This window comes from Pleurodeles waltl, chromosome 2_2 (assembly GCF_031143425.1).
Source record: "Pleurodeles waltl isolate 20211129_DDA chromosome 2_2, aPleWal1.hap1.20221129, whole genome shotgun sequence".
NCBI lineage: Eukaryota > Metazoa > Chordata > Amphibia > Caudata > Salamandridae > Pleurodeles > Pleurodeles waltl.
Window position 1 is genome coordinate 473,287,182 of NC_090439.1, and position 26,495 is coordinate 473,313,676.

At 48.2% G+C, this 26,495-nt stretch overlaps 1 protein-coding gene across 3 annotated transcripts in view; it reads right to left on the reverse strand.

The window, feature by feature from the left end:
• Positions 1-26,495, reverse strand: part of SMCHD1 (structural maintenance of chromosomes flexible hinge domain containing 1) — a 2,128,336-nt gene that overhangs the window by 127,550 nt on the left and 1,974,291 nt on the right. For all 3 annotated transcript variants that reach the window (XM_069219969.1, XM_069219967.1, XM_069219968.1), the window contains one exon: positions 9,636-9,706. In XM_069219969.1, the coding sequence (XP_069076070.1) occupies positions 9,636-9,706 (71 nt within the window). The remainder of the gene's footprint in view (positions 1-9,635; positions 9,707-26,495) is intronic.

Below are 26,495 nucleotides of genomic sequence, written 5' to 3' on the forward strand. Positions count from 1 at the left end.
TGCCCCAAATAGCCAAAAAAAGGCTCGGCACAGGAGGGGAAAAGGCCTGGCAGCGAAGGGGTTAATTCAAGATTGTCTGCTTTACACAACAAGTACAGAGAGAGACACATTGAGAGACAATAAGAAATATCAACTGGTCTTGCAAGCTTCTGACAATGTTAAAAAGTACAACAAAACCCAAATCAATGCTTTAAATATAGGTGAATAATGTAACCGCAATGACAGATAACGTGTCGTTGTTAAACGCAACAACAACTTGAAACCGTTTCCAGGTAATGTGTATTTATAATACAACTTATATATAACTCAAATGAATTGCATCCAACATCAGTTTTTTATTGGTCTATAACCCTGTCGTTTTTATGTATATTTATCTTCTTTGAATGACATTGTTCCTGGATGGTAATGGTCGACGCATTCCGGCCTTCTATTTTGTGGCCTCCTCAGGGCAGTGCTGGACCAAAGTCACCCAAGCTTAGAAAAAAATAAGGCAATCTGATTAATCGAAAGCGCAATCAAGTGTTTTTGCATGAAGGGCTTGGGTGTTCATCTTACATGAGATATGTGCGGCATGCTGTTAGGGGAAGATACCCATTGCGTAATCACGTGGTGCATCAATAACTTCTTGTGAAACAATAGGAAAAGAGATGAATTGTAGAGTGTGACACACCAGAGAATGAGAAACCCCATGCAAAGATAATGATATTCCAATCGCTTTGGGGGACCAGTGAAGAGACTGTTTAATTTTAGAGCCAGACATAGCAAAGAATGAATCACGCGGTACAAATATAACAAATTATGTGCACAGACTAAAGGTGGCACTATGGGTGTCAGCTGTCGTCTAGTATAAAAAAAAAAACCAGACACAAAGCGGAGTGTAGGTCGCCATGTACAATGAATTTGTGACAAAAGAACCTAAGTGTCCTTTAAGAACAACCATGCTTATCTAAGGCTGGATCGGGCAGAAATTTAAAAAAATCTTAAAAAACAAAAAAGCAAACCTTCAGTGGCTGGTACATCTAGAAAAGTCCGAAACACACTTAACTGGTGCGAGTCAAATTTACACTAATGCTTCTTAAAGAAAATCCTCTTATATGTCTAATGCTCAAAGGAAGGGGACGTCTGTCAACAGACTAGCCTGGAATGAACGATGCCCCAACTCAACATGGGGAAAAGGTGACCTTCAAACATTGAACTGCGGGTAACGTGTTAAAAGTGTGATACCTAAGCAAATGGAATGTTCGGTCTTCAGGCTGGGCAAGGGTCAAACATACTCACAAATGTTTCAATAACTGCGCTTGGACAAAAACGTACTTACTGTAGCATGTCAGTGTCGGAACGGCCTCTCATATAGCTGGTTTGGGTCGTGTCTGCGATACATAAAATGGCGCGTGTGAATGCTAACTACACATTGCTCGGACCGTCGCTGTTTATAATATAGCGCTAGACGTCCTGGCTGTGGGCGGGAGTGATGTCAGCCAGGGGCGTAGGAGACACAACATTTCTGGGGGGGACAGGGACAACCTTGAGGTGGGCCCCCTGCACAAAGTTTGCACCCAGAAGGGTTGCCGTGGGGGGAGGGGGGGATGTTGGGAGGAGGCGGTCGCCTCCAGTCGAGTCCTGTGCGGCCATCAATTCCCTGTCTGCTGGGCCCCTGGCTGCCTATTAGGCAGCGACAAGCTCTGTGCTGCTGTTCGCCTGTGTGAAGTCCTAAGAGGCATGTACTGCCTGCTGGGCGCAGTGCTTCCTGTCGATTCCTGTGCTGCCTGCAATGCACTGTGCTGCCTGTTAGGAGCTTTCTTTTTAGTCAGGCTGTATCAGTCTCTGGCCCCCCGCTTGCCTGTGAAGGTCAGTAAGGCCTATGATTGCTGCTAGGTCCTTGTCTGACTGTCAAGTGGCAGTCTCTGTGCTGCCGCCTTCCTGTGAACTGCTGTGCTGTCTGACGGGGCCGGCCTCAGTGCTGGTGGCGCCCTGTGCAACATTGTTTGTTGGCACCCCCCAGTGACCACCTCTGCCACGGATTCCCTCACTACCATCCATCACCACTCTCTCTCAGATGCATTTCATTCATTTTATAGCACCACTCATACCGGGAAATATCCCTTACAAGGCAATCAATGCAATGCAATGCATTGACCACGCTGCCATTACCACAGATATGGGGCTAGCATGGTGGGGTAGGTTTTAGGGAACAGGGTGGGGGTCATGTAGTATTTAGGACAGAGCGGAGTAGGTTTTAGGGTTCAGGGGGGCAGAGGCGTCAAGGTAGTTTTTAGGGCAGTTCAGGGTAGGTTTTAGGGTTCAGACTGGGGGCTGGGTAGTTTTAAGGACAGGGCAGGGTTACTTTTAGGGCTCAGGGCGGGAGGTTTAGGGTTTAGGGCAGGGGCAGTTATAAGTGATTGGGCAGGGTGGAGTATGGTATCAGATGTAAGGGGGCAGGGCAGGGAGAATTTACCACGCATGTTCCTTTACCAAACATTCTTTTACAGCAATTTGTTGTAAGGGCATGAGTAGTAAAGACACGGTCGTTGTTGAGACCGCAATGTTAAGGCATGCATGATATACGTATGTGTTGTTCCATCATTCAGCCCTCATACCAGTCTAGGGTGTCAAAGCACTTTATATCACACAGACATTACGCAGAGACAATCATCATATATGTGTAAATCAGTGTATATGAAATGTTACATAGGACAGAGGACGACAAGGTGTAGGTGTCACAGGTCATCCATACTGGTAGCAGGTATAGTTTGAGTGCTTTATCTAGAGAAGCGCAAACTCTGAATTAAAAACATAACACCATGGTTGGGGACTCTCTTTAATATTAAGAATTGATTTACGCTCAAATTAACTTGTTTTGCAACATTAAGTTAATTAAAAAGTGGGGGGAAATCATAGCGCTCTAATCTATACCTTGATGTTTGCATGCAGCTCTTTGATGAGTTCATTGCTCACTGTTCTATATTCAGTTTTAATTTATAAATTGCAGGTGACAAAAAAGGAGCGGGCTCTCTGATGTAGGAAGCTGGCCTGGTGTGTGGTGAGTACCTATGGTATTATCACCTTATACCAGGTCCAGGTATCCCCTTATTAGTGAAGTGTAGACCGTGTCTGTAGCAGTGGATGAGCAGCCAAGACTTATTTACGACACATGCAAAGATCATGCAATACCACTGTAGTCACACAGCACTTACACACATGAAAGAAACGTGTGTTACGAAATTAAAGGTTCCTTATTACAGTACCACAAACACTAAAAAACTAGATAGGCAATACTCCAATAGGATGTAAGTAGCACACTGTTATATGTACAGTAGCAATCAGAAATTGGCATAAAAAGCAATAGAAAACAGTGAAAAGCAATAGGCAACACTGAAGGCCTAGAGGGGACCAGACCATATACTTAAAAAGTGGAATGCGAAAGCCGGGTCCCCATGCAAGGAAGTGTAATCAGTAGAGGAGAGCTGCGGGAACTGGGAAACCCCAAAGGTAAGTACCAGAATGCCCCCCAGCGACCATGAGAAAAGAGGTAAGTTACTGGTTTTTCCCCAACCCACCAAAAGGACTTCAGAGAAGGATATTACAAAACGCAGGCAAGACTGCAAAAAACTAGAGGTGGATCCTGGAAGAGGAAGACCTGGGAAATAAGGGGACCAAATCCAGTTTACGTAGGAGTGTCAGGTTGTGACAGGAGCCCCTACCCGCCCATCTGTGGATGCAGGAGTTGGTGGACGGGGAGACGAAGACGGTCAGCAATGCAGCACTGGAGCAGATGAAGAGTTCCTAGGTGATGCAGTCGATGTCCCACGCCGAATGAAGAATTGCAGTCAGTCTGTGGTGTGGAAAACCCACCAGCAAGCCTTGGCAAAGACAAATGCCGCAGTAGGACAAAAGTGGAGCTGCCGGGGACCAGCAAGGTCCAGGGGGACTCAACCCATGGAGGGGAGTCCCAGGTGACCTTCAGCAAGGCAGAGAGTCTGGAGAAGGAGAGGCAGCCCCCACAAAAGACCTACAGGCAAGGAGCCCAGGAGCTGCAGAGAGGCCCACGCAGCACACCTGGAGAGAGGTCCTACGTCGCAGGCGAAGCGCGTTGAGGGCTGTGCTTCACAGAGAAGAGTGCTGGGGCCACATGGAGCCTGAAGATCCCTTGGAGGAGATAACAACAGGCCTTGGTAACTGCAAGAGACGCGTGCATGGGGGTACTGTCCTGCATGGTAAGGCAAGGACCTACCGACTCCAAAGTTGGACAGCTGGTAGAGATGACCAAGGAGACCACTCCAGACTACCACGCCTGATTCAGGATCCACGCAGCTCAAGAGGAGAGGAGATCCACGCAGCCTGTGGTTGTTGCAGTTGGTGCCTGCGGATGCAGCTAAGTGACTCCTTCACTCCAAGGAATTTTCCTTCTTTCTTCTCATGCAGAATGAAGACTTGCTGCCATCAGAGGAAGCACAGCCGGGCAAATGTTGCAGTTGCTGGAAGGAGCCAGATAAAAAACAATGTTGCAGGGCGAAGTCTTTGCTGGAGCTGGAGATTGTAGGTTCCTGTGAAGTCCAGTTGTGGTTCCAGTGCCCAGAAGTCCAACTAAACGTTGCAGAGGAGTCCTGCTGGAATCTTGCACATTGAATCTGAGGACCCACCGAAGAGGGAAATCCTAAATAGCCCAGAAAGGGGGATTGGTCACCTAGCAGGGTGACCACCTAGGAGGGGGCTGTGACGTCACCTGCCTGACCTGGCCACTCAGATGCTCACAGAGGCCTCTGCCCACCTTGGGTTTTAGATGGCAGAATCAAGTGGCCACCTGGAGGAGCTCCAGGCACCACCCCTGGGGTGGTGATGGACAGGGGAGTGGTTACGCCCATTTCCATTGTCCAGTTTGGCACCAGAGTAGGGGCTGAGGTCCCTGAACTGGTAAAGACTGGTTTATGCAAGGAGGGCACCAAATATGCAATCCAGAGCATACCGGTAGCTTGGCGAGGCTACCCCTTCCAAGCCTTGTAACACTTATTTCCAAAGGGAGAGGGTGTTGCCTCCCTCTTCCAAAGGAAATCCTTTGTTCTGCCTTCCTGGGCATGAGCTGCTCAAGCAGCAGAAGGAGGGCAGAAATCTGTCTGAGGGGTGGCAGCAGCATGGGCTGCCCGGAAAATCCTAGAAAGCTGATAGGAGCAATGCTGGGGATCCTCTAAGGAGCCCCCAAAGTGCATGGAATCATACAATCAATACTAACAATAGGATTGGCGTATGATTCTGACATGTTTGTTACCAAACATACCCAGGTTTCGCAGTTGCCATTATGGAGCTGGTGGTGACCTATGTCCAGTACACGCGTAAAATGGCTTCCCCGCGCTCACGAGGTCCAGGAAAAGGGAGCTGAGTTTGTGGGGGCACCTCTGCTCCTGCAGAGGTGCCCTCTCACACAGGTACTTGCACCCTGCACTCTGGGGCTAGGAGGGCCTGCCATAGGAGTGACTTACAGTGACTTGGTGCAGTGCCTGAAGTGAAAGGGTGCAAGCACCTTTTCACGCAGGCTACAATGACAGGCCTGCAGACACAGTTTACATGGGCTCCTATGGGTGGCATAATGCATGCTGCAGCCCATGGGGCACCCCTGATCTCCCAATGCCCTGGGTACCATATACTAGGGAATTATAAGGGGCACCAGTACGCCAAATGTGGGGTGTGTGTGGTCCAAGCAACCAAATGTAATGGGAGAGAGCACTGGGGTCCTGGTTAGCAGGATCCCAGTGAACACAGTCAAAACATAATGACAACAGGCAAAAAGTGGGGTAACCATGCCAAAAAGAGGGTACTTTCCTGCATCGGACAAAAGCAGTAACTCACTGACCTATTCACATTATATACACTTTGTGATCTGCATGTAGACGTTCTTTGTAGCAGGCATAGTAACCCTGTACGTTATGATGAGTCAAAACTCCGACTAGACAAAACTTCAATCTCTCTCCAGGAACACCATTAATCACCGGAATTATCTTGAGATTTTTATTGTTGCCTGAAACTGTTGGTGGCAAGGAACACCCAGCAGGTGCTTTTAAAGTCACAATATACTTGCAAACACAGCACCCCCATCCTAAGTCAGCACCCAGTGCAGCAGCACCAGTTGCATCGCCCTAGAGCTGGCCCTGCTGCCTTACCTAGCCCTGTCCATCTCTCAGGCCATCTGGTTCTTCCTGGGACCCGTGCTGTGTGCTAGTCTCTCCGCTGTCTATCCAGCAGTGCCAGGCTCTGTACCACCACAGCCTGTGAAGTCCTGTAAAGCCTGTGACCTGCTACAGTGCCGGCTTTGCATCCACAGGCCATTGGCAGGAAATGAGATTTACAGACAGCCCTTGCCCTTCAGAGCAGGCTTTCACAAATACCAGGAAGGCTGAGGGAGAGACAGGGGACCGAAATGTTGGGGGGGGGCAGGATGTCAACATAGGGGACAATAATTAGCACTGGGGCAGGCAAGCTGGAGACAGAGGAGAGAAGAGAGTGAGAGAGAGGCGGCAGAAAGGGGGGCCCTAACAAACATTGTCGCACAGGGTGCCACTAGCGCGCTAAAGCCTGCCCTGCTCATATCTCACGGTAACTCAACAATACTGTTTTCAGAAAGGGAGATACTCTGCAACACAGCACTGTATTTAAAAAGAAAGGGAGTTACTTGGCAATACTTTATTTAATTACCCAAACCTCCTTATCTTCAGAAGTCTTGCTGCTGTCTTCAGGGTTGGATCTTCAAGGGACACGAAGGGTTGGCGCAGGAGGGCTGGGATGCAGACAGCAATCAACAAAGGGCCTCTCGTCTCCCTTTGTTCTCAGAAGTGCAGACTGCAGGCGGCTGTGGGGCAAGGTGAGAAGTAATCCCTTGTGTGCTGCAGCACAACAAAAGGGAGGAGGGCGAGTGTCCTGGAGGCAGGTCTCAGGTCAAGTGCAGGGCCATTATAGGTAGCGCTTTCATGCGCTAATGGCCCTGCGAAATACAGGAGAAGGGAAAATTCTTCTGTCCCCTCGCCCCCCCACCCTTGTCCCCCGTGTCCCCCCCACTCCAAAATCTGGGGGGGACATATCCCCCGCGTCCCCCACACTTCCTACGCCCATGATGTCAGCGGCAATACGCGGTAGAAAGATCATTCTTAGTTTAGACTACATCACAAAACGGCCACCAATCAACCATCAGTAAACAAAAGCCCTCGTCCTGCAAATCAGAGGTCTCCAATTAATCTCCAGGAACCAAGGCAGTCTGGACTTGAGCCAGCATCACAATTCTGAACTTGTCCTTCCTGAGGAGAGCGCCAAGAAGCCTGAGAATCAATGTCAGCCTCAAAGCCTGGCCGCCTTTATGACCAAGAAGTATGGGAAGCAAAATCCTGTACCACTTTCCATCCCAGGCACCAATTTGATCACACAATTGGCAAACAGTATTTAAACTTTTCTGGCTAGGATGACGGCAATGGTAGAACATGTGGAGGAGTGTATATAAAGGAAAGGGCGGAAACCAAAGTGAGAAACTTGAAGGACCCAAAGTAACTGCACGATAATTGGATTTTGCCCTTCACCTTTCAGATATGACCTTGACCTTTGGAGGGTACACTGAAACAGCTAGGTGCAAGAGAGAGAAATCTGCTGTATTTACTGGTGGGTGATGCCTCTATCAACCACAATTTGCACAATGTAGCCAAGAAAATCCCAGTCAAGCGCTCATTAAATGGCAGCAATGGACGAGTAGTTGATGGTTCAGGTTCTAAAATTTCAGTCAATACATTTGCCTTGGTTTCCATTTTGTGCAACTATAAATCCAAGACCTCTGTGGTGTGACAGACAATCCCACAATTGTTGCACTCTCCTCAGCAGGAGGGCGCAAAAGGATATCTAATTCAGTTTCAGAAGCTGTGCCTAAACCACTAGCAATCTGGAAGTCGAGGTACAGGCCTTCATCATCATAATGAGGAGGGAGTAAATTGTCTGCATCTTCATCACTATCTTCATTATATGCCCCTACTTCGGCCTTTGAACTGTATCAGATACAGAAATTAAATGGCTTTCAACTTTCAATAGTACTGGCTTTGAGGCAATGCAACAGATAGGAAGTCCTCCAAAGCTTTGGACTGCATTTTAATTATTGCATAGTACAATGTACGTCAAGCTCTGGCTCAAGTTGGTTTCAGATCTGATATTGGGATCTGCCTGAAGTTGGTTTCAGACCTGACATCGGAATCGTGGAGAGTATGGAGCCAGCATCTCTAGAGCTGAGGCTGCCACAAAGCTAGGCACCACTAGCTTAGCCTGCGGCAAAGATGTGGAGCCATGGTCTGCCGCTAGTTTCTGAATAAGAACTTTTTAGCAGTAGCTGGGTGGGGATGAGCTTCTTATGCTTGTGTCAAGACTTGCCTTTGAAATTCATTTTTGATTTACTTGAAGATGGCTCAAGAACACAAATGGGACAGGCCCGCTTCTTATGCTTAGCAACGTAGGGCTTGAACTCCTGCTCCCTGATGGCCTTCAGACAAATTAGGGAGCGTTTGTTTCAGGGCTTCAAGTAATGTTTGGAGACAAGCCAAGGCTCTAAAATGGACATGCGGTCCTTGGCAAACATTTGTTTCCTACTGGCACAGAACAGCTTTAACACTGTAGTTTTAGGCAGGGACATGTGTACTGTCAAAATAACTTACAAAGAAAATGGTAAAAATAGCGAAAAAGTTGGGAGCAGTTCTCCAGCTCCCAAAAGGGAGCAGAAAAAATAGAAACTAACATCAGTGCATACGTGTAGCGCAGATTTATGCAGCTCCATGTTGTCACTTCCAGAGGTGGGACGGCTCTGCCAACAAATTCAGTGGCAACACTTTTTGATGCACAGGAGCTACTGCAAAAAAATGTTCAGGATACACTCTGCAGTCTGGGAGGATTCAAAAAGGTGAGGAGTCTGCAAGTAGAAATATCCATATAAACAGCTGGCAGCCATTATAAATGATGAGCTCCTTGGCCATGTCCTAGTCTGCCCATCACATACTATCTGTGATGGGAAGCAGGTATTTTCAAAGTAATTTGTAGCCTACCACTGGGTACTGCTCACCAATGCCACATTTTATCAGTCTGCAGCTGTACAAACTGATCCTGAAAAATGTGCACACTCTTTGTTGTGTCTGTGGAACCACTGTACCAGAGCTCAACTACCAAAAGCAGCAGGCATGGCATTTCATGACAAAAATGTTGAATGGGCAGGTTTGCCTACCCAAGTCATAAAAAGCCATAAAGAAAAACAAAAAAAAGATTTGAACTAGCTATACAGGTGGAAAAAAGAGAACTAGCTCTTAAGATTGTACTCGCACCGCTTCAGAAAAATGTGACTCAATAGGTGTCAAACAGGCCAGGTCAGTAATCCTCAGGACAAAGCAAAATAAACTGTTACATAGGAGCCCTGCAAATGAAAATATTTCAGTACAATGGAGATGTTGACAAAATGAAAGCAGATAGTATCTACTGAAGGTAAAAAAAACTGTGTATCAGGTAACCTTTGGCGTACTGTAAATTATTACGATGAAGCCATCAGTGTTGATTATTGAACAATGTGTATGACCCTCAACAGTCACTTCAACGCTGAGTTTGGTATTGAATAACTAATCAAATGATTACTTTACCTCCTTTCGGTAGTGGTTTGCAGCATCCAAATTGTCAAGAATTATGGTATCACCAAGGAGCATTCCAAAAACTAGAGAATAAAAAGAAAACAATTCAGCATTTTCAACATCCACCTAATAATACTACACCACAACAATAACCTTGTCTTTTAGTCATTTATTACAATGAACAGCCCAAGTTGTATGTAATTTGTTACTGATTAAATTGGATTATTTCTTAGCACACCATTATCGTACAAGTTACTTACCTTCGGTAAGGAAATATCTGGTAGAGACGTATTCCAGTTGCACATTCCTTACTGTAGAATTTCCCCCAGGCGTCAGACTGTATCTGGAGATTTTTCTCCAAGCAATACCCTTGCGCGTTGGTAGGTGGCGTCGATCGACTCCGCGGGTGTCCTTGGCGTCGTAGTCACTGCAATGATGTTGGGAGTAGTACACAGACGCCGCCTTCACGTAGTGACGTCAGTTTCTTTTAACGACTTTCCACGTCAAAGCGCAGAGCCGCTAAGAACACTGAGATTGGTGCTCCAGAGCTAAGGATCTAAAAGGGGGAATCCCTGTCCCTAGAAACCAGTTAGCAAGCGGGGAGGATGGGTGAGCGGTAAGAAATCTGCAACTAGAATATGTCTCTACCAGATATTTTGTTACCGAAGGTACGTAACTTGTACATCTGATAGAGACTTCTAGTTGCAGATTCCTTACCTTAGCATAGATACCCAAGCAATGTCATCCTCCAGGGCTGCAAACCAAGATCATACTAGGAAGTCCTGCAGGACCGAGCGACCAAAGTAGCCGGCCCGACAGACCTGACTGTCCAGACAGTAGTGCTTAGCAAACTTGTGCAGTGACGCCCATGTAGCTACCTGGCAGATTTCCAGGACAGGAATTCCGTGTGCTAACGCAGTGGAAGCAGCAGTTGCTCTGCTGGAATGAGCACACAAGCCCTCAAGGGGTTGCTTCTTGGACAAAGCGTAGCGTGGTTTGATGCAAAGAAGATCCCATCGCGAGATGGTACGCTTTTCCACCACCTTCCCTTTTTTCTCAGCCACATAACCAACGAAGAGTTGATCGTCCACCCGGAAATCTTTAGTACGATTGAGGTGGAACCCCAATGCTCTTTTTGGGTCCAGACGGTGGAGTCTCTCCTCCTCATGGGAAGGATGTGGGGGTGCATAGAAAGCAGGTAGAGTGATGGACTGGTGTAGGAAGTTGGCTCTGTATAAACTATCTCAAAGTGAGAGATAGTGTGCACAGAGTCCAAGGTGTAAGTTCCTTGTTACCAGACAGTCGCAGTCAGGGGGAGCCTCTGGATCCTCTCTGCAGCCGTCGCTGTGGGATGCAGGGGGGTCGACTCAGGGTACCCACATCATCGTAGTCGCCTGGGAGTCCTCTATGCGGTGTTGGTTCTACTGAACTCGAGCCGGGGACGTCGGGTGCAGAGCGTGAAGTCTCACGCTTCTGGCGGCAAGAGGGAGTTCTTTGAAATTTGCTTTGAAGTTGCAAAGTTGTTGCAGTTTTTGAACAGTGCAGCTGTTCTCAGGAGTTTCTTGGTCCTTCGGGTTCAGGGCAGTCCTCTGATTCCTCAGAGGTCACTGGTCCCTGTCGGATGCGTCGCTGTGCAGGTTCTTGGAGTCTGGAGTCAGGCCGGTAGGGCTGGGACCAAGTCAGTTGTCGTCTCTGCGGGGCTTTCAGGCCAGCAGTCCTCCTTCTTGTTGTAGGTTGCAGGAATCTGATTTCCTGGGTTCAGGGTCGCCCCAAAATACTAAATTTAGGGGTGTGTTTAGGTCTGGAGGGCAGTAGCCAATGGCTACTATCCTTGAAGGTGGCTACACCCTCTTTGTACCTCCGCCCTGTGGGGAGATGGGCACATCCCTAATCCTATTGGGGGAATCCTCCAAAGCTAGATGGAGGATTTCCTAAGGCAGGGGTAACTTCAGCTCAGGACACCTTAGGGCCTGTTCTGGCTGGAGGGTGACTCCTTGTTTTCCTAATTATCTCCTCCAGCCTTGCCGCCAGAAGTGGTGGCAGTGGCCGGAGGGGCGGGCATCTCCACTAGCTGGGATGCCCTGGGGAGTTGTAACAAAAGGCATGATGTTTTGAGGCTCACCACCAGGTGTTACAGTTCCTGCAGGGGGAGGTGAGAAGTACCTCCACCCAGTACAGGCTTTGTTCCTGGTCACAGAGTGACAAAGGCACTCTCCCCATGTGGTCAGAAACTCGCCTGGTTGTGGCAGGCTGGCAGAAATTGGTCAGCCTAGCACTAGGAGTCGGACTGGTATTTAGGGGGCATCTCTAAGATGCTCTCTGGGTGCATTTTACAATAAATTACACACTGGCATCAGTGTACATTTATTGTACTGAGAAGTTTGATACCAAACTTCACAGATTTCAGTGTAGCCATTATGGAACTGTGGAGTTCGTGTTTGACAAACTCCCAGACCATATACTCTTTATGGCTACCTTGGACTTACAATGTCTAAGGTTTTGCTTAGACACTGTAGGGGCATAGTGCTCTTGCACATATGCCCTCACCTGTGGTAGAGTGCACCCTGCCTAAGGGCTGTAAAGTCTGCTAGAGGGGTGACTTACTTATGCCACAGGCAGTGTGAGGTTGGCATGGCACTCTGACGGAAGTCTTTTTCTCCCCACCAGCACACACAAGCTGTGAGGCAGTGTGTATGTGCTGAGTGAGGGGTCCCCAGGGTGGCATAAGACATGCTGCAGACCTTAGAGACCTTCCCTGGCATCAGGGCTCTTGGTTCCAGGGGTACCATTTACAAGGGATTTATCTGAGTGCCAGGGCTGTGCCAATTGTGAAAGCAAAGGTACAGTTTAGGGAAAGAACACTGGTGCTGGGGCCTGGTTAGCAGGGTCCCAGCACTCTTTCAATCATAACTCTGCATCAGCAAAAGGCAAAAAGTCAGGGGGTAACCATGCCAAGGAGGCATTTCCTTACAGACATGCAAAGCTCATGCAATACGACTATACTCACACAGCACTTATACACATGAAATAACCACACAGTGTTACAAAAATAAAGGTACTTTATTATGGTAAAACAAATATGGAAATACTGTTTAGGCAATACTCTACTAGCAGGTGAGTAAACACACGATTATATACACATTAGTCATCAGGAACGGGCATAGAAAGCAAAAGAAAACAGTGAAATAGCAAAATATAATGCAGACCCTCGGGGGGAGACCAAACCATATACTAGGTAAATGGAATGTGAAAGGCAGGCACCAACCCAAGTAAGAGGAATCTGTAGAGGGGAGCTGGGGGAACTAGGAACCCGAAGAGGTAAGTACCAGAGAGGTCCCAGTGACCAGCAGAGTAGAATTAAGTACCTGTTTTTTCCACAAACCCAGAGGTAAACTTTGTAAAAGGACTGTGCAAGACCCAAGCAGACTGGAAGAAACAGAAGATGGATCCAGACAGAAAGGGACCTGCAAATGAAGGGGACCAAATCCAGTCCCAGTTGGATTGTCTGGTTGGGAAAGGAGCCACTATTCACTCTTCTGGAGATGCAGGACCCGGTCAACCGTGAAGACCAGAAGTCGGCCATGCAGCACAGGAGCAGGAGAAGAGTTCCAGAAGGGATGCAGTCAATGTCCAACATCTGAAGGAGAGTTGTAGTCAGTCAGTGGTGTGGAAAAAACACCAAAACGCCTTGGCAAAGGTAAGTGTTGCAGAGCTGCCGTGATCAGGAAGGCCCGGGGGGGACTCAACCCAAGGAAGGGAGTCCCAGGCAACCCTCAGTAGTGAGGAGACCCAGAAGTTGAGGATGCAGCCCCCACAGGCAACTCACTGGCACAGGAATCGCAGTGAGGCCCACTCTGCACACCTGGAGAGAAGTATCATGTTGCTGAAGCAGCAGACAGGAGACTGTGCTTGGCTGGGAAGAGTGCTGGAGGCCGGGGCTACAAAGAGCCTGAAGATCTGTTGGAAGAAGAACCAACAAACCTTGGTAGCTGCAAGAGTCACGGTGAACGAGGGTACTTTCATGCAAGGAGAGGCAAGGACTCACCACATCCCAAATTGGACAGCTGGTAAAGGCACCACTCCAGAGCACTCCACAACCTGTGTAGCAAGATCCTTGCAGTTTTGCAGGAGAGAGGATCCATGTGGCTGGTTGTTGATGCAGTTCATGACTGAGGATGCAGGGGAGTGACTCCTTCACTCTAAGGAAGATTCCTTCTTGCTTCTAGTGCAGACTGAAGACTTGCTGCCCTCAGAGGATGCACAGGCGGGGAAATGTTGCACTTGCTGGATGGAGCTGGAGAAACAATGTTGCAGGGTGAAGTCGCTGCTGGGGCTGAAGACTGAGGATTCCTGTGAAGTCCAGTTGCGATTCCAATGGCTAGAAGTCGAAGTAAACATTGCAGAGGAGTCCTGCTGGACTTTTGCACATTTAATCTGAGGACCCACCAAAGAGGATTGGTCACCTAGCAGGAGAAGGTTGTGATGTCACCTGCTTGGCCTGGCCACTCAGATGCTTCCAGGGGCTTCTGCTTACCTTAGATTCAAGATGACAGAATCAATTGGCCACATGGAGGAGCTCTGTGCACCACCCCTGGGATGGTCATGGAAGTGGTTACTCCCCTTTCCATTGTCCACGCCAGAGCAGGGACCGGGGGTGCAACACGATTTATGAAAGCAAATGTGCCCTTTAAAGCTTACCAGTGGCTTGGGGAGGCTACCCATCCCAAGCCAGTCACATCTATTTCCAAAGAGAGAGGGTGTTATCTCCCTCTCCCAAAGGAAATCCTTTGTTCTGCCTTCCTAGGCTTGAGCTGGTCAAGCAGCAGGAGGGCAGAAACCTGTCTGTAGGATGGCAGCAGCGCGGGCTGCCCGGGAAAACCCTGCACACTGGTAGGAGCAAAGCTGGGGGTCCTCTACGGAGCCTGCAGAATGCATGGAATCATACAACCAATACTGGCAATAATATTGGGGTATGATTCCAACATTTTTGATACCGAACATGCCCAGGTTCGGAGTTACCATTATGCAGCTGGACACAGGTAGTAACTTATCTCCAGTACACAGGTAAAATGTTTTCCCCACACTTACGAAGTCCAGTGGAATTGATCTGGAGTCCGTAGTGGCACCTTTGCACATGATGGGGTGCCCTCACACATAGATACCTGCAGCCTACCCTTTCGGCTAGAAGGGCCTTCCATAGGGGTGACTTATAGTGACCTGGTGCAGTGACCTGAAGTGAAAGGGTGCATGCACCTTTTCACACAGGCTGCAAAAGGCAGGCCTGCAGAGATATTTTACATGGGCCTCCATGGGTTGCATAATACATGCTGCAGCCCATGGGGATCCCCTGGTGCCCCAATGCTCTGAGTACCTAGGTACCATATACCAGAGACTTATATGGGGGCACCAGTATGCCAATTGTGGGGTGTACATAGTCAGTAACAACCAAATTTAGTGGGAGAGAGCAGAGTCACTGGGGTCCTGGTTAGCAGGATCTTAGTAAGCACAGTCAAAACACACTGACAGCAGGCAGAAAGTGGGGGTAACCATGCCAAAAGGAAGGTACTTTCCTACATTACCCCCCCAGTTCACCCCCCCACGAAAAACAATGAGGCTAACCTTGTCCAGAAGAGTGTTCATTGTCTAAGTGGAAATATCTGGAGAGTCCATCTAGGTGGACCATTTAATCCTCCCAGGTGAAGCTAAAGACAGCTATGTCTTCCAGATAAGCTGCACCGAAGCATTCCAACCCTTGGAGGGCTTTATTCACCATTCTCTGGAATGTGGCAGGTAGATTTTTCAACCCAAAGGGAATCACAGTAAAGTGATAGTGGTCACTAGGGGTGGAATATGCGGTTTTTGGTTTAGCATCCCCTGATAACGTGACCTGCCAGTAGTCAGATCAAAGGTGCTCAGATACTTGGCCGATGCCAGTGTATCTATAAGCTCATCTGCCCTAGGGATAGGATGAGCATCTGTTTTAGTAACTGTGTTGAGGCCCCTGTAGTCTACACAAAACCTCATTTCTTTTTTGTCATTTTCTGAGTGAGGTTTTGGGACAAGCACTCCAGGGCTAGCCCAAGGGCTATCTGAGGGCTCAATGACTCTTAGGTCTAGCATCTTCAGGACTTCAGATTTGATGCATTCCTTTATATAATCAGGTTCCCTATAAATTCTGCTCTAAACAGGCAAGCTGTCCCCTGTGTAAATGGTGTGTTCACACCATGTGGTCTAACCAGGTGTCGGGGGAACAACTAGGAGGTTTCTGCAGTCCTCCTTTTAGGACTCAGGGAGGCAGTCAGCAAGCACTACCCCATCAACTGAGCCATCAGCTGAACTGTGGGAGAAGAGGTCAGGGAGAGGGTCACTCTCCTCTTCCCATCCCTCACCAGTTGCCATGAGTAGAGTCATATCAGACCTGTCATAGTAGGGCTTAGGGTGATTCACATAAAGAACCTTATGGGGGCTTTTGGGTGTGCCAAGGTCTACCAACTAGGTAACCTCACCCTTTTTCTCCACAATGGTGTGGGGACCACTCCACTTGTCATGGAGTGCCCTGGGAGCAACAGGCTTCAGGACCCATACTTTCTGCCCTGCTGGTAGACACTTAGGACAGCCTTCTGGTCATGCCATTTGTAAGAAAGTGAACTCTTTCTTGGCATGGTTACCCCCATGTTCTGCCTGTTGTCAGTGTGTTTGCCTGTGTTCACTGGGATCCTGCTAACCAGGACCCCAGTGATTCTGCTCTCTCCTCTAAATTTGGTTGCTACTAACCTGTTTTCCCCATAATTGGCATACTGGTCGCCCAATGCAAGTCCATAGTATATGGAACCTAGGTACCCAGGGCTTTGGGTTTCCAGGGGATCCCTACAGGCTGCAGCAGTTATTCTACCACCCATAGGGAAGACATGAAAGGGTTCTGCAGGCCTGCCATTGCAGTCTGTGTGAACCAGGTGCACGCACCTGCGGTTCCACTACAGGTCACTGCACCAGATCACTGCAAGTCACCCTTATGGTAGGCCCTCTCAGCCCAGAGGGCAGGGTGCAGGTACCTGTGGGTAAGGAAATGCCTCCTTGGCATAGTTACCCCCTGACTTTTTGCCTTTTGTTGATGCCAGTTATTACTGAAAGTGTGCTGGGACCCTGCTAACCAGGCCCCAGCACCAGTGATCTTTCCCTAAAACTGTACCTTTGTTCCCACAATTGGCACAGCCCTGGCACACAGATATGTCCCTTGTAAATGGAACCCTGGAACTAAGGGCCCTGATGCCAGCGAAGGTCTCTAAGGGCTTCAGCATGTCTTATGCCACCCTGGGGACCTCTCACTCAGCACATGTACACTGTCTCACAGCTTGTGTGTGAAGTCGACATTGCACTCCCCTCTGAGTGCTATGCCCACCTCACACTGCCTGTGGCATAGGTAAGTCACCTCTATAGCAGGCCTTACAGCCCTAAGGCAGGGTGTACTATACCACAGGTGAGGGCATATGTGCATGAGCACTATGCCCCTACAGTGTCTAAGCAAAACCTTAGACATTGTAAGTGCAGGGTAGCCATAAAGAGTATATGGTCTGGGAGTTTGTCAAACACGAACTCCACAGTTCCATAATGGCTACACTGAAACCTGGGAAGTTTGATATCAAACTTCTCAGCACAATAAATGCTCACTGATGCCAGTGTGGGACATATTGTGAAATGCACCTAGAGGGCATCTTAGAGATGCCCCCTGCATACCAGTCCGACTCCTAGTGCTAGGCTGACCAGTTTCTGCCAGCCTGCCACAACCAGACGAGTTTCTGGCCACATGGGTAGAGTGCCTTTGTCACTCTGTGGCCAGGAAGGATAAGTTACTTACCTGTAAATCCTAGTTCTCTTCCAGGGGTATCCTCATCAAAGTCATAAACATTGAATATTCCCGCCCTCTTGTGGGGATCCCGGAGCATATAAAAAAAACACACATGTATAAGTATGAAATATGTATGAAAAATATAGCATTTTTTAGTAGATAATTTACATACCAGAATCATGTATAAATGTGCATAACAGCAATGCAGACTATGTTGATAAACAGGCTAAAATGCTTTATTTCTATGGAGATTTTTTTTTTTTTTTAAACACTCCTTTGTAATTACAAGAAAACTTTCTGAATTCCAATTGGAGGGCACAGAAAAAATACCAGCAACACATGTGAAAAGAGAAAAAACGACATTGAAAACAACAGAGCATTATTAGCCAATAGGCTGCATGCAAGTTAATATAGCAGAACCACAAAATTTGGCACCGTGCCTTTAAGACCCTGAGCACCTCCAGTATCCCACCATGCCTCAGGGGTGAAGGAGAGGTGACAGTTGGTTCACAGTAAGGTCAGTACTTTTTTTTTTTACAGTGACAAAGAATCCAACAGATTAGATATATAGTCTGTACTGCACTTCTAGGAGACTTGCGTCCGGGGAGGAGGGTGGGTTGTTTATGACTTTGATGAGGATACCCCTGGAAGAGAACTAGGATTTACAGGTAAGTAACTTATCCTTCTCTTCCAGGGGATCCTCATCAATAGTCATTAACATTGAATAGATTAGCAAGCCCATCCCTTAACTGTGCGGACTGTCTTATAGAAGTGCAGAAAAAAGACATACACTATGCAAACAAATTTCTCAGAGACGCTTGACCAACTTGAGCAACCGCTTTGGCATCTGAATCTAAACAGTAATGCCTAGTAAACGTATGTACAGATCTCCATGTAGCGGCCTTACAGATCTTAACATTGTTAAGGAGGGCAGCAGTAGCCGCTTTTCCTCTTGTCGAATGAGCCTTAGGCCTAGCCAATAACTGTTTGTTAGCCAATTGATATGCAGTTACAATACATGAAACTATCCATCTAGAAATAGTTTGTTTTGAGGCCGCATCGCCTGTTCTCATATGTCCATAATTTACAAACAGGTGGTGAGATCGTCTAATCAATTTGGTCTTATCCAGGTAACATTTTAGCACTCTTTTCAGATCCAGGGAGTGCAAGGCTTTCTCCGCCGGAGTATCGGTATTGGGGAAAAAAAGTTGGGACTGATATAGTCTGATTGATGTGAAAATCCCACACCACCTTCGGTAAGAATGATGGATGATTTCTTAGAACAACTCTATTCTCATGGAAAACCGTATACGGTTCCTTGGAGGACAAAGCCTGAATCTCACTGACCCTCCTAGCCGAAGTAATGGCTACAAGAAAAGCTGTCTTCCACGTAAGGTGTTGCAAAGCAGCTCTGTGAATAGGCTCGAAAGGAGGGCCCATGAGTTTAGATAACACTATGTTCAGTTCCCATGGAGGCGAGGGTTTTCAAATGGGTGGAAAAACATTCTTTAAACTTTCTAAGAATTCTTGACTACTGGCATGGTAAAGAAGGATTTCTGAGAAGGTGACTTAGGATAAGCTGTAATGCCAGATAAATGTACCTTAATAGATGACAACTGCAGACCTGATTTCACCAGATGGAGCAGGTAAGACAATATGACCTCCTCCTGAGCCAAAATAGGATTCTGACCCTGTTGTCGACACCATATGTAGAATCTCTTCCACTTGAACGCGTAAGAGCGCCGCGTGGAAGGCCTTCTGGACACCTTTAAAATGTTCATGCATTACTGCGAGAGCCCTAGATGCCCATGGTACAGGAATTCAGGAGCCATGTCGTCAAGCTCAGAGAGGGAAGGTTGGGGTGAAGAATCTTGCCTCCCAGCCTGCAAAGGAGATCCGGTCTGCACGGCAGCCTCTTGTGCGGTTGTTCTGACAGCTTGAGAAGATCCGTGTACCAGAACTGTCGAGGCCATTGCGGGGCTATGAGAATCATTCTGGTGTTGGATCTGTAGAGTTTGTTTATTACCGCTGGTATCAGGAGAATCGGTGGAAAAGAGTAGAGAAATATCCCTGACCAGTCTATCAACAGGGCATTCCCTAGACACCCTGGACAGTAGAACCTGGACACGAATTCTGGGCATTTTTTGTTTATTTCATCTGCAAACAGATCTAACTGAGGCTGACCCCATCGAACGACGATGTCTGAGACAACCTCGTCGTGAAGAACCCAGTCGTGGGCGTCTGCAAGGGTTCTGCTTAGGAAGTCTGCCCACACGTTTTGCTGCCCTGGGAGGTGGATCGCTGTAAGAGACATTCCCATCGCTATGAGCCAGTGCCAAATGGTTTGAGACTCCCGAGTCAGGGGCAGGGATCTCGTACCCCCTTGCTTGTTCAGATAATACATTGTCGTCGTATTGTCCGTCTGCATCAGCACAGACTTTCCCTGAATCGATGGTGCAAATGATTTGACAGCCAGATGAACCGCTCTGAGCTCCAGCAGGTTGATATGGAAAGTCTTCTCTTTGCTGGACCACAAGCCCTGAGCTTGAAGGGAACACAGATGAGCTCCCCAGCCCTGTAGCGATGCAACCGTTACCAGAGTGTCAGAAGGAATTGGTTGGTGAAACGGACCTCCTACTGACAGGTGATGTCTGCACGTCCACCATTGCAATGATTGCCGCGCTCTTACAGGAAGAAGCATCCTGTCCTCCCATTGGCTTGTGTGTTGATTCCAGTTTTCCTCTAGAGCCTCTTGAAGAGGTCTCATATGCAATCTGGCGTTCGGGACACTGAAAATGCAAGAGGCCATGGAGCCCAACAGAGATGTCACCTGACGGGCCGTAGGCGCAGAGGAACCAAGAAGATCGTGACACTTCCTCCTTATTGATAATAGTCGTTCCTCCGATGGATACACTTTTTCTAGCTCTGTATTCAGTATCACCCCCAGGTAGTGGAGGGTTTGAGTTGGGATGATGGTGGACTTTTGGAAGTTGACTTGCAGACCTAGAGAGCAGAAAACACTGAGAACAATGTCTAGATGCTTTTTTGCCTGTTCCGGAGAGGAGGCTTTTAGTAGCCAGTAATCTAGGTAGGGATAAATGAAGATTTTCTGCTTCCTTAAATGCGCCGCTACCGTTGCTACACACTTGGAGAATGCGTGAGGGGCAGATTTGAGGCCGAAAGGCAGCACCTTGAACTGATAAGTGTAGAGAGGCTATCACAAACCGTAGGAATTTCCAATGTTTCGGTACAATTGGGGTATGAAAATACGCATCCTGCAGATCTATGGAGCACATCCAGTCTCCTCGATGCAGCTGAGGGAAAATGTGATCAAGAGCCAGCATTCTGAATTTTTGTTTCTGTATGAATTTGTTGAGCAGCCTCAAGTCTAGAATAGGTCTGAAGACTCCTTCCCGAACCTTTTTTGCTACTAGAAAATATCGGGAGCATACTCCCTTTCCCCTTTGGGAGGCTGGCACCTTTTCTATTGCTCTTTTCTGCAACAGGGCGCGAACCTCTTTGCGTAGTAAGTTCATGTGAGCAGGCCTCGACTTGGTTGGTGGCAAATGAGGTGGAGGTTGTCGGAAAAGAAGAGAGTATCCATTCTCTACAATGTTCAGCACCCATTTGTCTCTTGTTATGCCATGCCACTCGTGAGCGAACTCTGTGATACTTCCCCCAACCGGAGTGGTGGACGGTATTAAGGGAAGCGAACCCTCATTGTTTTGTGGAGGTTTTGGGGGTAGACTGCTGAGGTCTGCTTGATCCTCGGTCTCTTGTGGCCTTGCGAGACTGGAAGAGAGGACGCCCTTGCTTCTGTTGCGGTCTCTGGGACCAATGAGGGGTTTGAACCCTCTGTTGGAACGGGCACCTGTCGTAAGGTCTGTACCTCCTTCTGAAGTCTTTCCTTCTTTCCAGACCCACTGCCCTCATCGTGTCGACCTCCGCCTTCATACGTGCCATCTCATCCATGTGGGCTTCAAATAACGAGGTTCCGTTAAACGGAAGATTCTTGATACGCTGTTGCGCCTCCTGCTTTAACCCTGAGAGCATCAGCCAGGAAGATCTTGCGCAAACCCCATGCGCGTATCCATGTGCCGCCAAGTCTGCACTGTCTTCGGCTGCACTGATGATTTGATTGGACACCAGACTTCCCTCTTGAAGGATCTCCTGGAAGTCCTACCTGTCCTCTCTAGGCAGCTTTTCTGCAAATCTGTTCAGCGAGTCCCAGAGTGATCGATCATATCTGCCTAGGAGTGCTGAGGCGCTGGAGACCTTCATCATCGACGCCGTCGTGCCACACATCTTCCTACCCAGAGAGTCCAGATGTCTACTCTCCTTGTCTGGCGGAACCGTTGAGGATGACGCCAATGAATGCGTCTTGCGGGCTACGGCTAATATGACTGAGTCTGGTGGTGGATCAGCCCTGAGAAACAAAGGATCCTGATCAGGGGCCTTGTACTTTTTCAAGATCCTAGCAGGAGCTGAACGGATGTTTGCTGGTGTCAAAAAAGTCTCCATGGTCGGCTGGAGAAGACCAGGCACGAGTGGTAACAACTTCCTTGAAACCGTTCTGTGTTGTAGGGTTTCGAAGATCACTGATGAGGAAGTTGAAGGTTCCGGAACATCAATGTTAAGCTTTTGTGCTCCCCTGAGCAGCACCTCATTGAAAGTTGGTATATCATCCACCGGGGAAACTCTAGCTGGTGGAGAGTCCTTCAGAGTCGGGGAGTAACCTCTAATGGAAGACCTCAACGATGTGGACCAAGAAGGGGTCCTTCTGTGATGGCGCGACTTTGACCTCCTCTGGGAGAGTGACCTGCTCTTTGATCTTGTGGTAGTGCGTCGAGGCCTAGTGGTAGATGGCGAGACAGAGCGAGCCCGCTCTGCATGCGCCGTTGGCGATGGTGTCCTTGGAAGCGACGCTAATGGTGAGTACATGCGTGAGTACTGAGAGTCTGGAGAAGCCGGCGCCTTGTTAAGGCTCTCCAACCACCTAGGCAATAGGTTTATGGGCGAGATGTGTCCTGACGATGAGGCCCTTGACCGTCTGGACGATCCACTCCTTATGGAGACCACTGGAGTTGGTGGAGTGAGATTCTTGTCGGCCGGTGGTTGCTGATGCTCTTCTCCTTGAGAGATAGGCAGTAGCTGTCTCGACGTCGAACGGTGTACCGACGTCGAAGTAGGCCCAGAATGTGTTGTGGACTGCTCAGGTCTCGACGTCGACTGGTGGTCCCTTGTATGTGTGCGACTCAACATCGTATGCTTCGCCGTCGAGTGATGGGCCGCTGACGACGAAAGTCTCTGCTCGCCACGCTGAGGCGACCTCGACGTTGTTTTCCGTGCCATCGAGGGTTGTAACGCCATGACGGCATATGAGCACGCCGGTGTTGGCTCGACGTCGATCGTGGGTTGGCGTCGACGGAGATCTGTCCCGTTGAGGGAGGTGAGCTTTCGACGCCGGTTGGGTTGCCGTCGACGGCGATAAGCGATGATGCGACGGTGGCAGCGATGAAGTCGACGGGGAACAAACAGGTACTTTCTTACCAGCTGACGTCGATCTAGCCTGTCGCTCATGAGAATGGCTTGTTGACTGCCTGGGAAGAGAAGAGGATGATGTTTTCTGCATCTCATGAAGTCCATGAAGTCTGATTTTCTCTCTGTCCTTCAGAGTCCTTTTGGACATGTTTTTACAGTGCCTGCATGTGTCAGGGCAGTGGCTCTGAGGCAAACACACAATGCAGAGAGAGTGTGGATCAGACTGGGCCGCCTTCTTCCCACAGGACGGGGACTTCACAAAAAGAGAAGTAATTTTCCAGAAAGGAAAAAATCCCCTCACTCAGAAAAAGGTGAAAAACGTCGAGTGAAGGTAGAAAAAAAACAAGGTTTTTGAATATTTTTCTTTGAAAAACTCAGAAAAACTGAGAGCTCAATGATCCAGGATCCTCTCAGAAGCCGGAAAAAAGAACTGACCTAACTCCTTCACCCCTGAGGCATGGTGGGATACCGGAGGTGCTCAGGGTCTTAAAGGCACAGTGCCAAATTTTGCGGTTCTGCTGTATTAACTAGCATGCAGCCTATTGGCTAATAATGCTCTGTTGTTTTCAATGTAGTTTTTTCCCTTTTCACACGTGTAGCTGGTTTTTTTTCTGTGCCCTCCAATCGGGCTTCAGAAAGTTTTCTTGTAATTATAAGGGAGAGTGTTTAAAAAAAATTAAAAAAACTCCAAAGAAATAAAGCATTTTAGCTGGTTTATCAACATAGTCTGCATTGCTGTTATACACATGTATACATGATTCTGGTATGGAAATTATCTACTAAAAAAATGCTATATGTTTCATATATATTTCATACTTATACATGTGTGTTTTTATATATGCTCCGGGATCCCCGCAGGAGGGCGGGAATATTCAATGTTTATGACTATTGATGAGGACCCCCTGGAAGAGAACAAAGCCTGTACTGGGTGGAGGTGCTTCTCACCTCCCCATGCAGGAACTGTAACACTTGGCGGTGAGCATCAAAGGCTCATACCTTTTGTTACAGCACCCCAGGGCAACCCAGCTAGTGGAAATGCCTGCCTCTCTGGCCACTGCCCCCACTTTTGGAAGCAAGGCTGGAGGAGATAATGAGAAAAACAAGGTGACCCCTGCCTTTAGAAATCCTCCATCCTGAGATTGGAGGATTCCCGCAATAGATTAGGGATGTGCCTCCCTCCCCTCAGGGAGGAGGCACAAAGAGGGTGTAGCCACCCTCCAGGACAGTAGCCATTGGCTAATGCCCTCTTGACCTAAACACACCCCTAAATCTAGTATTTAGGAGCAATCCAGAACCCAGGAAATCAGATTCCTGCAAACTACACAAAGAAGGACTGCTGACCTGAAAGCCCGACAGAGACAACTGCTTTGGCCCCAGCCCTACCGGCCTGTCTCCAGACTCAAAAAACCTGCACAGCAATGCATCGGACAGGGACAGGCGACCTCTGAAGCCTCAGAGGACTGCCCTGAACCCGAAGGACCAAGAAACTCCAGAGAGCAGCGGCACTGTTCAAAAACAGCAACAACTTTGCAACTTTTTAACAACTTTCAAAGACCTCACTCTTCCCGCCGGAAGCGTGAGACTTCACACTCTGCACCCGACACCCCAGGCTCGTGCTCCAGAGAACCAACACTGCAGAGAGGACTGCCAGGCGACTGCGACCTCGTGAGTAACCTAAGACGTCCCACCTGCACCCCCACAGCAACGCATGCAGAGAGGACCAATAGGCTCCCCCTGACCGTGACTGCCTGGTGACTGCCTGGAACAAAGAACCCGACACCTTGACCTAGCACTGCACCCGCAGCCCCCAGGATCAAAAAGAACCGAACTCCAGTGCAGGAGTGACCATCAGGCGACCCTCTGCCTAGCCCAGTCGATGGCTGGCCCGAGAAGCCCCCCTGTGCGCTGCCGGTACCGCTAGAGTGACACCCCCCCCCCCCCGGAGTCACTCCAATGACTTCTATTAGAAACCAGACGCCTGCTAAACACACTGCACCCAGCTGCCCCTGTGCCGCTGAGGGTGTGTTTTGTGTGCTTACTTGGGTACCCCCCCAGTGCTCTACAAAACCCCCCTGGTCTGCCCTCTGAGGATGCAGGTACTTATCTGTTGGCAAACTGGAACCAGAGCACCCCTGTTCTCCATAGGCGCCTATGTGTTTTGGGCTTTCCTTTGACCACTGCATCTGACTGGCCCTGTGTTGTTGGTACAGTGACTTTGGGGTTGCCGTGAACCCCAAACGTTGGGCTGCCAATGCCCAGGAAACTGAAATTGTAAGTGTCTTACTTACCTGAAAAAGTAACCAATACTTACCTTCCTCAGGAACTGTTGATTTTTGCAGTGTCCACTTTTAAAATAGCTTATTGCCATTTTAAATAAAACTGTGTATGTTACTTCTCTAATTCAAAGTTCCTTACTTACCTATGGGCCTGATTACAACTTTGGAGGAGGTGTTAATCCGTCCCAAAAGTTACGGTAAAGTGACGGATTTACCATCAGCTGTATTACGAGTCCATTATATCCTATGGAACTCGTAATACGGCTGGTGGTATATCCGTCACATTTGGGACAGATTAACACCTCCTCCAAAGTTGTAATCAGGCCCTAAGTGGAGTACCTTGATTTTTTTGTATTCAACTTCAAACCTTGAATCTTGTGGTTCTAAAATAAATTAATAAAATATATTTTTCTATATAAAAACTATTGGCCTAGAGTTAAGTCTTTGAGTGTGCGTTCCTCATTTATTGCCTGTGTGTGTACAACAAACGTTTAACACTACCCTCTGGTAAGGCTACTGCTCGACCACACTACCACAAAATAGAGCATTAGAATTATCTAATTGTGCCACTATCAACCTATAAGGGGAACCCTTGGACTCTGTGCACACTATCTCTTACTTTGAAATAGTATATACAGAGCCAACTTCCTACAGTACGCTTTTGCGCCACCTTTCCTTTCCTCGCACCCACATACCCAACGAAGAGTTGATCATCCACCCGGAAATCTTTAGTATGACTGAGGTAGAACGCCAATGCTCTTTTTGAGTCCAGACGGTGGAGTCTCTCCTCCGCATGGGAAGGGTGTGGGGGTGCGTAGAAAGTAGGCAAAGTGATGGACTGGCCTACATGAAAGGGTGTAACCACTTTAGGAAGGAAGGATGCCCTAGTGTGCAACACGACTTTGTCAGGGTGCACAGACAAGTATGGAGGTTTAGAGGAAAGGACCAGAGGAGCAGAGGTGATAGCAACTAGAAAGACAGTTTTGAAGGTGAGGAGCCGCAAGGGACAATTATGCATTGGCTCAAAGGGGGTACACATCAAATAAGTAAGTACAAGATTAAGGTCCCACTGAGGCATGATAAATGGAGTGGGAGGAAATAAATGGATGAGCCCTTTTAGGAATCTACTCGCAATAGGAGATTTAAAGAGTGAGGGCTGATCAGGTAGCCTAAGAAAGGCGGAAATGGCAGATAAATACCCTTTAACAG